At 30.4% G+C, this 16,141-nt stretch overlaps 3 protein-coding genes and 1 non-coding gene across 4 annotated transcripts; 3 read left to right on the top strand and 1 right to left on the bottom strand.

Moving 5' to 3' along the window:
* Positions 1-1,191: 1,191 nt before the first annotated feature.
* Positions 1,192-4,825, top strand: LOC107889711 (soluble inorganic pyrophosphatase 4). The gene is made up of 9 exons (XM_016814248.2): positions 1,192-1,658; positions 2,525-2,662; positions 2,764-2,792; positions 3,046-3,111; positions 3,195-3,302; positions 3,540-3,605; positions 3,701-3,821; positions 3,967-4,048; positions 4,535-4,825. Exons 2-9 carry the CDS (start codon positions 2,527-2,529, stop codon positions 4,575-4,577), a joined length of 651 nt encoding a protein of 216 aa, XP_016669737.1. The 5' UTR covers positions 1,192-1,658; positions 2,525-2,526; the 3' UTR covers positions 4,578-4,825.
* Positions 4,826-6,604: 1,779 nt separating this feature from the next.
* LOC107889710 (uncharacterized) lies at positions 6,605-7,948 on the top strand. The gene has a single exon (XM_016814247.2). It carries the CDS (start codon positions 7,146-7,148, stop codon positions 7,734-7,736), a length of 591 nt encoding a protein of 196 aa, XP_016669736.1. The 5' UTR covers positions 6,605-7,145; the 3' UTR covers positions 7,737-7,948.
* Positions 7,949-10,060: 2,112 nt separating this feature from the next.
* Positions 10,061-10,132, bottom strand: TRNAQ-UUG (transfer RNA glutamine (anticodon UUG)). Its single transcript has one exon. It is a non-coding gene; the product is annotated as a tRNA-Gln (tRNA).
* Positions 10,133-14,052: 3,920 nt separating this feature from the next.
* On the top strand, positions 14,053-16,039 carry LOC107889709 (uncharacterized). Its single transcript, XM_016814246.2, has 3 exons — positions 14,053-14,587; positions 15,023-15,377; positions 15,459-16,039. Exons 2-3 carry the CDS (start codon positions 15,060-15,062, stop codon positions 15,891-15,893), a joined length of 753 nt encoding a protein of 250 aa, XP_016669735.1. The 5' UTR covers positions 14,053-14,587; positions 15,023-15,059; the 3' UTR covers positions 15,894-16,039.
* Positions 16,040-16,141: the final 102 nt, after the last annotated feature.

Here is a 16,141-nt window from a genome sequence, read left to right as displayed (position 1 = left end):
ACTTGACTTCGTCGGTCATACGTTACTTTTTGTCCCGTTGCCTGCGTCAATGTAGCAATTAAAATTCAAACCGTGTAGTTGGCAGGATATATAGGACTAGGATTAGATTAACGTCAGCTATGTGCTTTTATTTTATTTGAATGGTAGTTATATGGGAAAGAAGTCAACCGACATGTGCTTCGCCAGCCAGCCAGGGGATAAGGGCTTTTCTCCAATCCTATAATGCTCCAACACCATCACGTATCAGCACCACCACATTCAAGATTTCTTTCTTCACGCTCTTTCAATTCATTTCGGGCTAGCTTTGCTTTCAACATACCTTTTCTACACATTGTTTTTTTTTTTTTCATTCAGACGTTACCACCTCGTTTCCTTCTACACCGACATTCTCTCAACTTTTTTTTTCCATACTCCATAATTTTATTGTGAATGTTATAATTAAAAGGAAAAGATTTTAAGGATAAGAGAGATTGTTATATTGTACTGATTTCGAATTTTTGAATAATAGAATAAACTGAACCAACGAGTTCGTAATTATTTAAAAAAAAATCATAACAGAAGACAGGTGGCTACCACACACCACATTTACAGTAATATCTCCAATGTCATTCGTAGTAGTACCCAACCATTTCGGAGAATCAAAGAAGACGCCCTGACCGAGACCCATTAGCTTTCAATCACAAAATGGCCCAATTTTCAAATAAATAGTTTTGAATTTTTTAAAATTATTATTGTACATATAATATGACAAATCTAATATATATTAAATAGTCGGATAAAATTTCAATTATTCTATAACTTTATTATATTTATACTAATTTTTAAAAATATAAATTTAGAAATATGACTTAAGGGTAAAACATCACGTGTACATATAATAATGGCAGAATCAAAAGTTAGCAGGGGTTTTATTCCTTAAAATAGAAGATTTTTCATTTAAATTCTTTATAATTTATAAAATTTTAGATTAATAATAATAAAATTATATTTTAATCTCAAAATAAAAAAAATAATTTAATCTTTCAAAAATTATAAAAAATTACTAAATAATGGAAGTATATTTTTATTTATATTATAATAGAAATATACAATTTAATTTTAAACTTGAAAAGTTTTTTAGCTCCCCTTATACCATTTTACCTACAATACTTTTTTTCTTATAAAATTAAAATTATCCATGACTTATTAATTATGGAACGTTGTGAGCTAAGTGGGCCCCATACTATTTTTCCCTCATCACCAGACGACGTGCCACGATTTATTCGCCTCCGCAGAGTATCGGCGGTTCACTTTTTTTTTTTCTCTCTCCGCGCCGTATGAAACGTAAGGAATTTCCCTCTTTTTGTTTATTTATTTATTCATTTTACGTTTTTTATATTTTTTAATTTACACTTTTTTTTTATTACTTCTCCTCCCTATGGTATCGAGCGGGGGGTTGCCTTTAAATTCTAACGAGGAAAGAGAGCGAGAAGGCATCAAGCTTTTCTTTGCTCCACCTTAAGTGTTTCTATAGGGTTTTAATTCGTTCTTATCATTACCTCTCTTTTAACCTTTCTCTTTTTTGCTTGCTCTCTTTGTTTTTCGAGATCTGTGCGTTTTCTTCTTTTCAATTAGCTTCTTGAAAGCTTTATTTTCTTAAGAACAGGAAACCGCTGAAGGTACGTTTAAAATGCATTTTTTAACGTTTTAGATCTTTAATTTTCGTTTTTAAGCTCCGTTTCTCCTCGTTTATGCTCTATTGCTGGATCTGATTGCTTCCTCTAGTTGTAAGTTGTAACTTGTGTTTAGGCTGCAGCATGGAAGAAATGCGTATTTTTCCTTTATTCTTTTGCTTTAAAATTATCGGAGATCAGTTGTTTTTCTTTTTCTTTTTTAGTAAGTTCCTGCTGAAAATTTATCTGGAGTTGATCTTGAGCTGAAATCACGTTTTTTTAATATTAACTTTTGTTCTGTATTTCCTCCTTTTAGCATTTGTTAATAGCTTTATAGATCTGGTGTTTATTATTTTATACCCCTACATTTTTTTAATTCCAAACAAGGTTCTCAAATTTTTTCCGTGTAATCTCTGTGCAAGATACTGTGCTAGGAAACGTTGTAGAAAATTTAATTATCTGCTATGCTTATTTTACGAAACAGAGATGAGGAAAATTTTTAATAAGTTAAGTTATTTGGTATATTTTCCCAATTTACTTTTAGGTTCTTGAGAGTTTTGCCTTGATATGTTTGCTTCTTGTCCTTTATCATAATAATCTGCTGCTAAGAAAAACCTTTAGCTTGCCAAGCAGAAAAGCTCCGCGTTAAAAGAAATTCAAGTTTTATGAAAGAGAAGGCCAATGCCTGGGCGAAAAATTTCTTGTTTTAGATGCTTATTTTGGTTAAGCAATATGATCTATAAATTAAAAGAAAAAGAAATGTAACAGATCAATGGGACTTTCAGCATTTAATCTTGAGAATTTTATATGGAACTGTAATCCTTTCATGAACTTTTTATAGTAGTTATTGATACATTGTTTGTAACTCACAGAGATGGCACCACCAATTGAGACTCCAACCAAGTCCTCTGGCTCTCACCACGCATCACATCCTCCTTTGAATGAAAGGATTCTTTCATCGATGAGCAGAAGGTCTGTTGCTGCTCACCCATGGCATGATCTTGAGATTGGTATGAATGTTAACTTAAGCTCAGTGTGTGTGTTTTCTGTTGGTATGTTGTAAATCTAATAATGTACTTTTTTTCTACTATTTGTAAAAATTTTCTTGTAGGACCTGGAGCTCCAATGGTTTTCAACTGTGTAAGTATACTAAAATTTACCTTCCCCTAACCATTAGCATTACATTTTGGATGGCACGTTTGACATTTAATAAAATGCTTTTGTAGAGTTCTACAATAAGTAGGTGTTTGGTTGTCTCCTAACACATTTCTTATAGACATTTGGCATTTTAAATCTTTTTCTCATGGCCGTATTTCTCAGTTATCATGTTTGAGAATTTTTTACATTTCAGAGCTCTTTATACTTGTACTGAAGACGTGGTTAATATCTACAGGTGATTGAAATCCCAAAAGGTAGCAAGGTGAAATATGAACTTGACAAGAAAACTGGTCTGATCATGGTAATTACTATTAACTGTCCAAATGTATTTGCCACTCTTTGTAGAATTTAATTGGTTGCTGATAAAGGTGCATAATTTTGAAGGTTGATCGAGTGCTTTACTCATCAGTTGTGTATCCTCACAACTACGGATTCATCCCTCGTACTCTTTGTGAAGACAATGATCCCATGGATGTCTTGATCATTATGCAGGTACACTTTTTGATCCACATCTGTATCTAAAATATCAATCTAATTCATGGTTGTGAAGCATGTTTCATGCTTTGGAACTCTCTTGTAATGGCTCGGTTTGCCTAGTGCACTATGTTTGGCACAGTATTATAAATTCCATACATCGGCCAATGCCACATGCAATACTTATAAATCATAATTGATAAGAGCTCTAAAAATTTTATGTTATCACTTATGTTACCATTAAAACTTATACAGGAACCAGTTATTCCAGGATGCTTTCTTCGCGCTAAAGCTATAGGTCTGATGCCTATGATTGATCAGGTACTGATTAACCACTGTCCACTGATTAAAATACTGCTGACCAATGGATGTGTATAAAAGCAAACGAGGAAAACTTTGGAATTTTATGAATGCAGGGTGAGAAAGATGACAAGATTATTGCTGTCTGTGCTGATGATCCTGAGTATCGTCACTACAATGATATCAAGGAACTCCCACCTCACCGCCTGGCTGAAATCCGTCGCTTCTTTGAAGACTGTATGTATCTTTCTTGGCTAAAATTAAATTATGCTTTCTAGTAAAGCAAGTGTTATATGTAACTTCTGAAGGATATGATATGTTTTTTAGACCGGTCCATTAGTTGAAGCCTATTAACTTTCTTTTGCCTTGTTAAATACCGCAGATAAGAAGAATGAGAACAAAGAAGTTGCTGTTAATGACTTTCTGCCTGCCTCTACTGCATACGAGGCAATCCAACACTCCTTGTAAGTTATAGTTTCCTGTCTCCAATCCAAGTCTGGAAATATCACAAAAAAATAATTAAAAAACTCGATGCAGAATATGACATGACAAATACATGAATCTCAGAATCCTTTCAATATGAATTGTGAATATATTAAAATTTATAAAAATATAAAATATCTTAAATACGATAATGACATTGCAACATATATCAATATAATACTGATACAGGCAAAAGAAAAACTTGTTACTTATATCAGACTTTCTTTCAAATGCTTCGTGTGAAAATATATACGTATAGATCACGTTCATATAATTAATCAAATGCAAGTCTAATAGAGCTTTCAGCTTAAGGAAAAGGAAGAAAAACACTAAAGATTTAAGTGGGGTTGCTTTACAGCTTGTGATTCTTTCTTTTCGGAGACTTTTGCTTGTGTCCAAATTCATTTATGCTCTGTTAACAGTTTCAAAATAGAGATCTAATTTTATTTCAATATTCTGTTTTGAAGGAATCTCTACGCGGACTACATCGTGGAGAGCTTGAGGCGGTAGTTGTCGATTCACCGTGCCCCGTCTATATACAAATATATATATTAATATGAATATGAATATGTTGCTGCTATACAAGAAATTCATCGTCTCCTTGTGCGGGCAGAAACACCCTGCACTCACTGGTTTTGCGACAAAGAAAATGTGTTTTTCATTTTATAGGTGACATGGCTGTTGGTGTTTTATGACAATTATGCAATGATGGCGATAATTTTAGATAATTCTCAGTGTAATGAGTGATTGCTACATTCCATTATCTCTTAAATTTTTTTGTTCTATTTTGGGTTGTATGATGCCCACTCACTTTTATTTACTGTTTGATGTGCCTTACCTTATGAACTGTTTTTATTATCACGGAATGCTTAAACAGAAATACCCTCCCACGTTTTTTTTATTTTTATTTTTATTTGGTATTGAAATTTTAAATTTTAAAAAATACAAGGATTAAAATTGACTAATTTTAAAAGTGTAAGAACCAAAATTGATCGAACTAAAGTGTAAAGATTAAATTCATTAAAGTATTAAAATACAAGGATTAATAACAAATTTTTATTTTAATTATTAATTGCTTAATAAATTATAAATTAATCTTCTATATCATAAACTTAAATTAAATTATTATATCCATCAAATTTTTTGTTTAAAATTTGGTCAAATAATTATTTAAATTTATAAAATCATTTATCAAAGAAATTTATAAATTTTAATCCTTAAAAAGATAGTAATTTTGCATTTTTGAAATAAAGATAATATTATTTTAATATGAAATGGTTGATAAATTTATAAATTATTTTATTTTATTAAATATTGTTAACACTAATTATATTTTTGAGATAAATCCCAAGATTATACATGAACTATGGTTTAATGTGCAATTATATATATGAACTTTGATTTTGTGCAATTTTATACATGAATTTTTTATTTGATTCAATTCTTGTAAATGATTAACACAATTATTGATATAACATCATTTTATGTTTATATATTGCATGCATAAATAGTTATATTTATCCGATATAAAAATAAATGGATATATTTATTTCTTTAAATGTGTATGATTAAATCAAAATTAAAGTTGTAAGTATACATTTGAACCACAATTAGAGTTTCATGTGTATAATTACACCAAATTAAAGTTTATATATACAATTGTACATTAAATCAAAATTCATATATAATTTTGAGATTTATCCCTATTTTTTTATATAATATTAGAGGTAGAGGAGGGTAAAACAGTTAAAACCCATTTCAAATCAGTGTTAAACAAGAATTTTAACCATCGTTCTATTCAAATCAAGACATTAATTTATACGTTTCTTAATATTTCTATTGTCACATCAATTATTTAAATCATTCATTGTGAGATCCTTCATCTACAAAGCACATGATTTAAATTCTAACTTAGAATTTTTATTTTTTTTGAAGTTACAACTATTTCAATATAATCAATCATTGCAAATAATGAATTCAAAAAACTAACAATCAACTCAATTCAAACCAACTATTATAATATAAATTAATCATTAAATTAAAAATTAATAATCAATTAAAATTAATTAATTAACCGAAAAAAATTAAAATATCCACATATTTACATAAAATAACACTTAAACTTCTGACTTCAAAATTTCCACAACCTCAACCTGGCTATTAAACCAATATCTCATACTTGGATACTTGAGTTTTATGATTTTTGGCCACCACATAGATTCTATATACTAATGATTCATCATTAAGCAAACTTAAAGATATACCTACTCCGAGATAAATATTGTTGAATTCTTCTATATGTATATATATTTGTAAGTTCTATTAAACTTATAAATAATAAATATTTAGAATTAATATTTGATTTAATGTTAATGTATGAATCTCAATTATTATTAGTAAATAATATTGAGTGCACAAATTTAAACTAGTGAAAAATTGGGTTTTAAGTATTAAAAAATTTCTAAAAAGTAATTCAAAATTTAATTGAGCCCATATAATATAATTTTTCATTGAAGTCTTTTACATATTGATAAGTACTATTGTGGTAGGTGACATGACAGCAGTTGGATCACCTCAGTTCAGCTAAAATCATCACTGATCATTTATCTTAAACTACAAAATACTAAATTTAATATCTCGCAATCTCCTTATTCCACACTCGATACAAATTTCTTGTTAAATTTTGTCACGTCAAAGGCTTTGACAAAAAATTATATATTATAAAACTCAATTAATTACCACCTTTTAGATTAAAAGCTCAATTGATTGCAGTCTTCATATAGGATAAATTAATTTTGTAATATTTTTCGGGAGTGCTTTTAGTACTTAAAATTAAAAATGAATAAACGCAAAATAACCTTAAATTACTAACGCGTGTCGGAGCCTCCACGTGACCACCCTGCTAATACTGGTGGTAGAATACCGAATCCAATCCTCAGTTACCCCAGCAGCAAAGCAAACAAAAGAAATCATACAAAACAAAACTAACTCCTCCAAAAATGAAAAAAGTCCCCCAAAACCCTCTCATTTCTGCCCTCTAAAACCCTAAATCCACACCCCCCCCTTTTCACCTTGACGATGAGCTCCTTCAGCAACACCACAAACTTCGACAATCTCCTCCTCCAAACCTTGTTGGGAAGACTCCAAATCCGTCCTACTACCACCACCACCTCTTTTCTCACTCAGTCCCTCGAAGACATCCTTCTCGACGCCGCCAATTTCTCCGATTCCGAATCCGATGATACCAACAAAACCCAACTCGCTAAAGAGGAATCCAAGCTCGAAAAAGAAATTATCCGGATCATCCTTTCGGGGAAAATCGACCCTTTGAAACCCAACTCCGGTCAAGCTGTTACCATCAACGACCACCATATTTGCATCACTTCTCACGAAGAGAAAGGATCAGATTATCGGGTTTGGGAGTGGCATGGGCATATAATGCTGTTTGATGAAGAAAATGGATATACGCCTGAATATATTTACGGCAATTACTTTGAGAGACTGCAGGGGAAGCCGCTTGTTTCACGTGCTGAGGAAGAGAAAGAAGAGGAGGAGAAAGTTGTGAATTTGGGATTGAGGGAGTTAATCGATGGGGATGCTGAGCCTGATACCACCGGGGGTCGTATTCTTCATAGGAATATCAGTGCCAGTTCTCCAAGGTTTATATAAAATTGAATACCCTTTTCGCTGGTCTTTGTATTCTACTAAAATTTCATATGTTTTGAAGTCTCTGTTGTTGGGGTTTTGAAATTGAAATATTTGGTTCTTTTGCTTCTGGTTTCTCCTTGTTATGCATGTAAAGGGGAGGTTCCCCAATCAATTCTCATCCATTCTTGATCTGCACATCTAATAAATAGCTCTTAAAATTGGCTTTTGCTCAAGTAATCATGTAATTGAAAAAGAAAAAGAAAACAATTTCTTGTTGCTATTATCACATCCAATAATAGTAGTTAAAACCTTTTTTCATGCTAGCATTAATAATGGAGGTGTATCTGTATTGGATGGTAGAAGAAAAGGCAAGAATTATTTCCATCAGCAAATTGTAATGAATGAATGTTCCATTCTTTTTCCCATTGAAAATTGACAGGACCTAGATCGGAAGGTTACACTTTACATTGGTGTGTTGTGGTTTCAACGTACAAATGGGCAAGGCTACCTATCTCTCAATTGCACTTACAAAAGGGCATGTTGGGCTTGTCAATAAAAATGATAGCGTTCTGCTTAGAGTTGTTTATCGCCCGGTATTAGCAAAAAATTAGGCTCAATTGATAGGTTCAGACCCGATTTGAAGAATGAATTTAAATTTTTGTTAAGTCCTACACGGATAAAAATATTAAAATTCGGGTCTGGCCTAGCTATATTAATTTTTTTAACTTAATACTTAAACAACACTAATATAAGTATAATTTAACAGATAAATGCTTATAAAATAGTAACAAAATTAATAATAAAATGAGTGTTAATAATAGTAATATAATAATGAAATAACAGTAAAACAGTAAAAAGTATAAAAATAATAATAACAAAATAGCAAGATCTTTTTTATTATTAGCCCAGGACAAAAAGAAATTTATCTTAGTCCTAATCCGTTTTTTAAATAAATTTTATTTTTTTGTTTAAATTTATTTTTTAAACCTATATTATTACCTGAAATCTCCTATTTTTTGGAGAGACGTTTGGGCGAAATGGCCGGTGCCATTAACAACTCTGTTTCCTCTCTGTCCTTACTTTTCATGTATGCTGCTACTGGCAATATCTCTAGGAATCGATATCTCTTGTATACTTAAAAAAGTTAAAACCCCTAAATTGAGAACACGAGCTAATCATGCACCTAAGTAAATCGGAAAATAACTGAAAATCATTCTTGATATAAAGTAGGCTATCTTATTATTATAAGGTTTTTTTTTTGGTCCTTTTTCATATTTTATATAAATATTTATATTATAAATTTGCCACACTCATGAAATGGATAAAAAGATAATATTTAGATTTGAAAATTATATCTAAAAATAATGATATTTAAAATATTTATATGATTTTATAATATTAAAATTAATAAAATATATTTAACATAATGAGATATTGAAAAATATATTTTCATTATATAATTACATATTTATTGTTTTATTTATATAAATAAAAGAAATCATTAGTTAAAAACATGAATTAAAAAAAAATCTTAAAAACATCATGAATTAAGAGTAAAAACAAAGAACGCTTGAGGGAAGATTTTTATACATTTTGCCATTATGTCAGCAAAGCGTTTTTGCCACATCAGCTACCCAATCGGAAAAAAGGAGCTATTTGCGCAATTAATCTGAAAAGGGCCCAATCCGTAATTTTCAGAAGAAAAAAGGCATGCCCCTTACTTCGCCAAATGCCAACACAAAATTTTGAGTGATTTATATCTTAAAAAGCACTTTTAATTCAATTTTTTTTAACTTACAAGTATAGTTGTGCAACTACATGTAATTATAATTGTAAGTATAAATAATACATATTTAAATATTTTTTATAAAATGTGATAATTGAAATAATATTTAATTTTTTTTAATTAGCAACATTCAAAGTGACTTATTTTTATGATAATCTTTAATCATCATTAATTTCTTTTTTAATTTAATAATAATTTCAATTTAAGTTATTTTTGAAGAAGATAAATACTCGATTAATAGGTCATAATTTGGGTTCAACAAATATTAATTTATATCATCATTTAAGCTCCTAATTGAATTAGTGTCGTTAATCAACCAAGCACCAATTAATGAATCTATAAAAATATTCTTTCATATTTAAAAAATTTATTTGAAGTAGCCTAATTTTATCTTAAATTTAACTCTTAATTTTTTATACTTTATTAATTATCACCTCCATACACGTGGTTTCCACATGCTATCTAGTTTTTATTATCGTAACTTAAATACTAAAATAATCATGTACATTGATCTAATTATCCGAATCAATGAAATTTTGCTTAAATTAAGCGAATAAAAAGGTCCTACCGGGAGTCGAACCCAGGTCGCTGGATTCAAAGTCCAGAGTGCTAACCACTACACCATAGAACCCAGCTGCATGATTAAAATAAAATATATAAAACAAAAATAAATTTTGCAATGGGTATGTGATTATTCTGCAAGTTTGTGAACGGATCATTCTCAATTAGCAAGGTAATTATCATTTTAAATCATTTTATACTAATCGAATAATTTAGAATAAATTACAAAAATAGTCATTTTTGCTTACCTTATATTACATTTTAGTTAGTTATGTTTGAAATGTTACGTTTTAATCACTTACATTAACGTGTTGTAACATTTTAGTCACTAAGCCGTTAATTACGTTAACGATGTAATGGTATGCTAATGTAACACGTTAAATAATCATTTCAAACAAAAAGTTTAGGTTAAATTATATAATTGGTCCCCGTAATTTTTTTTGTTTTAAGCAATTTAAATTTTTTTTCTTTTATGTTTTTTTAACTTTCATTGTCTTCCTTACTCTTCTGCTTCTCCTTTTGTTTTCCTCCTTTCTCTATATTTTTTAATGTAGTTTTTCTTTATTTTTCATTTGGTAAAACTTTTTTATGTTTATGAAAAAAATAAAAGATGAAAGCTGAAACCAAAATAAAAGTTGCTTCACATATTCTCACCTCACAATTACAAACTCTCATCGTCCATCATCACTTTAACGAACCAATTTAGATCTCTCAATCACCTAGCCCACAAGCTCAACTCACTCAAAGATCTCGCTAGTCGTGACTTATGGCAATTCACCCTCAATAAAGTTTCTTGAGCTTGTTCCCTTAACCTCCTAATCAACCCCCCACGACCATCTTGTCTAACTTACCTACAACATTCTCGCCCTCTCAAAACTACATTGTTTCACATATTCTTCAAACGAGCTCTACACTCTCAATGACTAAAATGACCACCATACGAAACTTACTATCAACTTTACCCAAACCAGTTTGATTCATGCTCCCTTTCTCTCTTCAGTTCATTCATGTTCGACTTCAAATCAAGCTTGCTTGGGAATATCCAAGAAGGTTTAGATCAATTTTATCACTTCCTTAATTTTATTCGTCCAAAAATAAAAGAAAATGAAATGAATAATTTACACGATTCTGTAAAAGTATGGAAACAAATAAAAATTGTTTTGAATATAAAAAATTCAACATATGTTTAGATTTGATTGAGAATATGATTTTTTATATTGATTAATTATATCCAATTTTAGTTTCAAAATTAGGTTATATTCAAATTGAGATTTGATTAAAAATGATTGATATTCAATTTTTAATGAAATTCAATTTAGAAATTATGTGAAAGAAACAAGGATTTGGTTTATTTGTTGGGCAAATATTATGTTTTTGTAGTTAACAATATGAAAAAAAGAGAAAAACAAAGGGGAAGAAGAAAAGGAAAATAAAGAAATAAAAATAAAAAATAAATTGTTCAAAAAAATAAAAGTATAGGTATTAGTTTTAACAAATGGAAAACATAGAAAAACTACGTAAAAAAAAAGGAAGAAGAGAGGAAAATAGAGAGACAAGGAGAAGAGAATGGATAAAAGAAATAAAGTTCAAAGAACATAAAAGGAAAAAATTAAATTGCTCAAAAAAAAAATTATAAACACTAATTCTAAAATTTTCGTTTGAAATGTTGATTTAACATGCCATGTCAGCTTACCGTCACACCGTTAGTGACAATTAAGGCTCAGTGAGTAAAATGTTACAAAACGATAGCGTAACTAAAGCGTAACATTTCAAATATAAGTGACTAAAATATAACTTGAGACAAAAAAAAGTGACTATTTTTGTAGTGAACCCAATTATTTACTATCTGCAAATTATTATGATTTTAAGAGAAAATTAAATGGAGTAATTTGTGAATTCGTGTGTTGTTTTTTTTTTTCTGATCGTCTACATGTAATATTATTATAAGTACATTATCAAATTATCGGAAAACTTGGTATGCGAAACAAAGGGTCATTTTTCAACTCCCGGGATTGGGACAACTCTTACAACAAGTTGCAATCATGGTTACTAGCAATGCAACAGTTTGCATCAAGTACCGTGGTGGAATTGAAAACCCATTATTTTGAGTACCCTCGATTTATAAGATCCACCGGTCAACTAGTGAAGAGCATAAAAGTATTGTACCGATTATTTTGTACATTTGATCTTTTGATTAGGGTGTGGCCAAATTGTAAACTCATTGTTCAAATAGACAAAACTTGAATCATATATAAAGTATTAATATAATTTTATTGATCAATATATTCAAAAAAATTATAAATTTACAAAACTACACTCAGGACACCAAATTCAACTCAAAATATTAGATGTTTACGAGAATATTCAAAAACGTGATGGTGGTTAGCAGCATGTCTATTGGAAGCAAGTTTGTTCATAACATCCTCCCTAAAGGTGTCTAATTGTCATCATCTTAGTAATTTATGTTATGTTCAAGTAAATTTTTTGCGCCATTTTTTTTAGTTCTTATATTATTTACAAGTTATGTCTTAATTTATTACATGTTTCGTATAATTTATTATAACCATTCCTTTTTTTAATCATAAATTTATTTTATTAAAAATCGGATCATTTATTATATATGTAAAATTTTTACTCTAATTTTTCCAACTACAATGAGTTCCACCATCTACTATATAATTAGGATAAACTATATTAATAGTTATTTAATATATATTATCATTTAATTATGAAAAATTATAAATTAATTAATTAATTATTCATTTTTTTATTATTTTAATCATTCAACTATCTTAAATTATTAAATATTTTCATTTTTATGTTATTTAACTAGTGACAAAAAAAATAAAATTAAATAATTGAATAAACATTTTACAATTTTTCATAATTAACTGACCAGAAAAAAATATAATTAAGTAACCTCTCCGTTAGTCTACCTATATAATTAAAATATGGATTGATAAGTTATAACTTACAAAGAGTAGTGGAGCGCGGCTTTATGTGGAGCAAGTGCCACGTCAGCCTTAATATGGTTGAAAAAATGTAATCCAGATCAACGGTGCACAAATGATCTTCTTGGGCGACCTATCCATTGTCCTAGTAGTTGAGGGAGATTTTCAAATTTTACACCAAAAACAAAAAGGTTAAAGTACTAAAAGAGATTCATGTATTATAGAGATTTGATCAAATTAATTATTCTATTATTAAATGAATCAATTTAGTCCTTATAGTATTAAAAGAAATTAAATAAGTCAAAATTGTAACAAAGTTAATATTTATTGTAGGAAATATATCTTGAATTTTTTTTAATTGTAGTTCAATTCCAAACAAAAATTTCACTTACAAAACCATAAAAACTTTTAAAATATTAAATTTATTAAATAATAAATAATTATTTTTTATACATTAAATGTTAAATCTATTCCAATTTGGACTTATTTGATTCATTTTAATACTACAAGGACTATATTGAACCATTTAATAGTAGAGAGGATAAATTGAACAGATTCCTATAATATAGGGACCTATAAGGTACATTCACCCAAAAAAATCTGAGTCAGACAAGCCCGTGATTGAAACGTGGACGTTCTTGATTCGATCTCAAATACCGCCAATTCCCATTGACTCCCACAAGATTCTTTCCTTGGTTAAAATGTGCTATAAGTCCCTGTACTTTTCAAAGATTTGAAATTTAATTCCTGTACTTTTATTTCATGAAATTTAGTCCATCTTCAGATTTCAAAATTCAAGTTCACTATTAACTCTGTTAATTTTTTTAAAAAAATTAAAGCTAATTAAAATTTTATTTTTTATTACATTATTACCAAGTAAGCATTTTTTTATTTAAAAAATATCACAACAATAACAAAAAAAAAATCAGTTGGACCTAAATTTTAAAATTGAAAAAAGAAAAGGACTAAATGCCTAATTTTCGAATAGCACAGGGACTTGTGGCTTATTTTAACCTTCTTTCCTTCCATTCCCTTCTTTATCTAATCTTCTTCCTTCTTTTCCTCCCCAAAAGGATTTTTTCATATTAGGGTTCTCCGTCTCCTTCTAAATCTTGATCGATCCAAAACCAAAGGGAAAAAAATAGGGCTTTTTTCTTACAAAAGTTGGGGGTTCGAAGAGCATAAAACGATAATATGCCTTCGTTACCTCTCAGATCGATTTTGCTCCCATTAATCCCTTCCTTAACTCCTTTTCATGCTGGTTTAAGTTCCCATCGTTTGAAGCATCTTGAAAAGAGTGATCGGCGTGGTAATCTTAGTTAACGTTTTCCCCTCAAAATCATTAGCTCTCTTTTGACTCCTTTACTTTCTCTCCTTTTTTCCTCTCTGTTTTCTGTCTTCCCCTAGAGTCGTCCGTTTCTTTTGAGGCTATTACCGTGCGACACGAAGGAATCTAGTTTGCTCAGAAAGAAAAAAAAACCTGGAGATTTGGTTCGATCTTGAGCTGGAGTTGCTTTTTTCAGAGGTTTTAAGATCTTGTATTGATTTCACTTACCGCAGCTTTCTTAAGAAAGGTATATCATTCCTTATCCGTTTAGCACGTGCTACCCGCACGTGTGATGCGACAGTATCTAGCTGATATATCTTGTTCAAAGTTTGATCGTTGTGCTTATCCTACGTAATTAGGATAATATATATGTATCGCATTACATAATGGATATATGTTGGATGTTTAAAATTTTATTGTGTACATATATATGATTGTTACTGATAAAGCTTTTGGGAAATTATTTTTTCATTTCTAGTTTATTTGTTTACAATGTTACAGATTTGAGTTCATCTTAATTATATGTAATCCTGGAGCTGGATCCTAGTATTATATTCTAAACCAGGTTTAGTTTTTATCAGTATAAAGAGATGTGATTCTGGTTTTGATATTCCTCTGCTCTGTCCGTTGAATTTATAGCTTAGAAAGTTTACAATCGTGACAATGGTGTTTTGTTCTTTAGTTGAAGCTAGGATTTCTTGTATTCCTTGGTAGTGGAAATGGACATATTGGGTTCTGGAGAGGTAGAAAATCTAAGTGACATAAAGCATGCTATGGTTCGTACATGTTTCAACGATGTAAATGAATCTAACGATACAAACACGAGTAAAGTGGAAGAGTTGCTCGAACAGAGGCAGAAAAGCAAACCTCCTTCAAAGTGTTTAGCCAAGTCTGCATCATTTCCTTCTGCTGTGTCTACCCCTGATGATGATGATGATGATGATGATGATGATGAAATTGTGACTGCAATGCAGCGAATGTTCTCTGAGGATTCTGTGCAGTCTCCATCGACCTACTCCCGCTCGATTTCTTTGCCTGTAAGTGTCCTTTGTTGCTCTTAAGTGTCCATAGGTCCGTTGTTCTTTCCTCTAATTTTACTGTTATTTACCCTTTAACAGACTCCCTTGAAGCTAGTATCAGCCCTTAAAGGTAGCCGTGAGAAACAGGGATTGCCGCCAAAGAAGCTTACTGTGAAATGGGCACCAGATGTGTATGATCCTCCGCCGACATCAGTATTGCACACAGTTAGAAGCAAAAAGCAGCAGAAATCAAAGAAGAAAAATGACAAGAAGAAAAATGGGAAGAAAGGGCAGAAGGGCAACAACTCAGGACGAGGCTGTGGTGGTGGAAAAGACAACAAACAAATACGCAGGGGTGGCGGGAGTTCTGATAGGTGTTATAAACCACCGCCAGAGGTTCATCCGGACAGATTAGCCGATTCCTCTGTCAGCCTTGAGGGTTTCAATGTCGGCAGTCCAGACCCTTATTGTGGGAGTAGTTTTCTGAAAAAATCACCAACCAGGATGCACTACTCTGTTGCAGAGGCTCTCTGAGTAAATCTCTCCTTTCATATCACGGACAAGAAAAGCTCTTCACTTTTATCGATCCTTGTAGATAAATAATAAAGCTTCTTAAGCTTTCCCTATATGGATGTTGGAACAATTTACTTAACTGCAATTACGCAATGGTTTTTTGATGATTGTGTGGGTTTAAAAGTTCTTTTCCTTTGTAAAACGAGTATTACTAGCACCTCTTTAACGAGATCTGAAACATATTTCTGCAGACAAATTACTCATTACTG

This window comes from Gossypium hirsutum, chromosome A09 (genome assembly GCF_007990345.1).
Source record: "Gossypium hirsutum isolate 1008001.06 chromosome A09, Gossypium_hirsutum_v2.1, whole genome shotgun sequence".
Lineage (NCBI taxonomy): Eukaryota > Viridiplantae > Streptophyta > Magnoliopsida > Malvales > Malvaceae > Gossypium > Gossypium hirsutum.
This window is presented reverse-complemented; position numbering and strand designations above follow the sequence as displayed.

Bases quoted from the DNA above. Each gene is read 5' to 3' on its own strand.
- LOC107889711 (XM_016814248.2), top strand. From the start codon at position 2,527: ATGGCACCACCAATTGAGACTCCAACCAAGTCCTCTGGCTCTCACCAC. The intron at 2,663-2,763 runs GTATGAATGTTA...ATTTTCTTGTAG, and splicing joins ATGGCATGATCTTGAGATTG to GACCTGGAGCTCCAATGGTT. The intron at 3,606-3,700 runs GTACTGATTAAC...TTATGAATGCAG, and splicing joins TGATGCCTATGATTGATCAG to GGTGAGAAAGATGACAAGAT.
- LOC107889710 (XM_016814247.2), top strand. From the start codon at position 7,146: ATGAGCTCCTTCAGCAACACCACAAACTTCGACAATCTCCTCCTCCAA.
- LOC107889709 (XM_016814246.2), top strand. From the start codon at position 15,060: ATGGACATATTGGGTTCTGGAGAGGTAGAAAATCTAAGTGACATAAAG. The intron at 15,378-15,458 runs GTAAGTGTCCTT...ACCCTTTAACAG, and splicing joins CCCGCTCGATTTCTTTGCCT to ACTCCCTTGAAGCTAGTATC.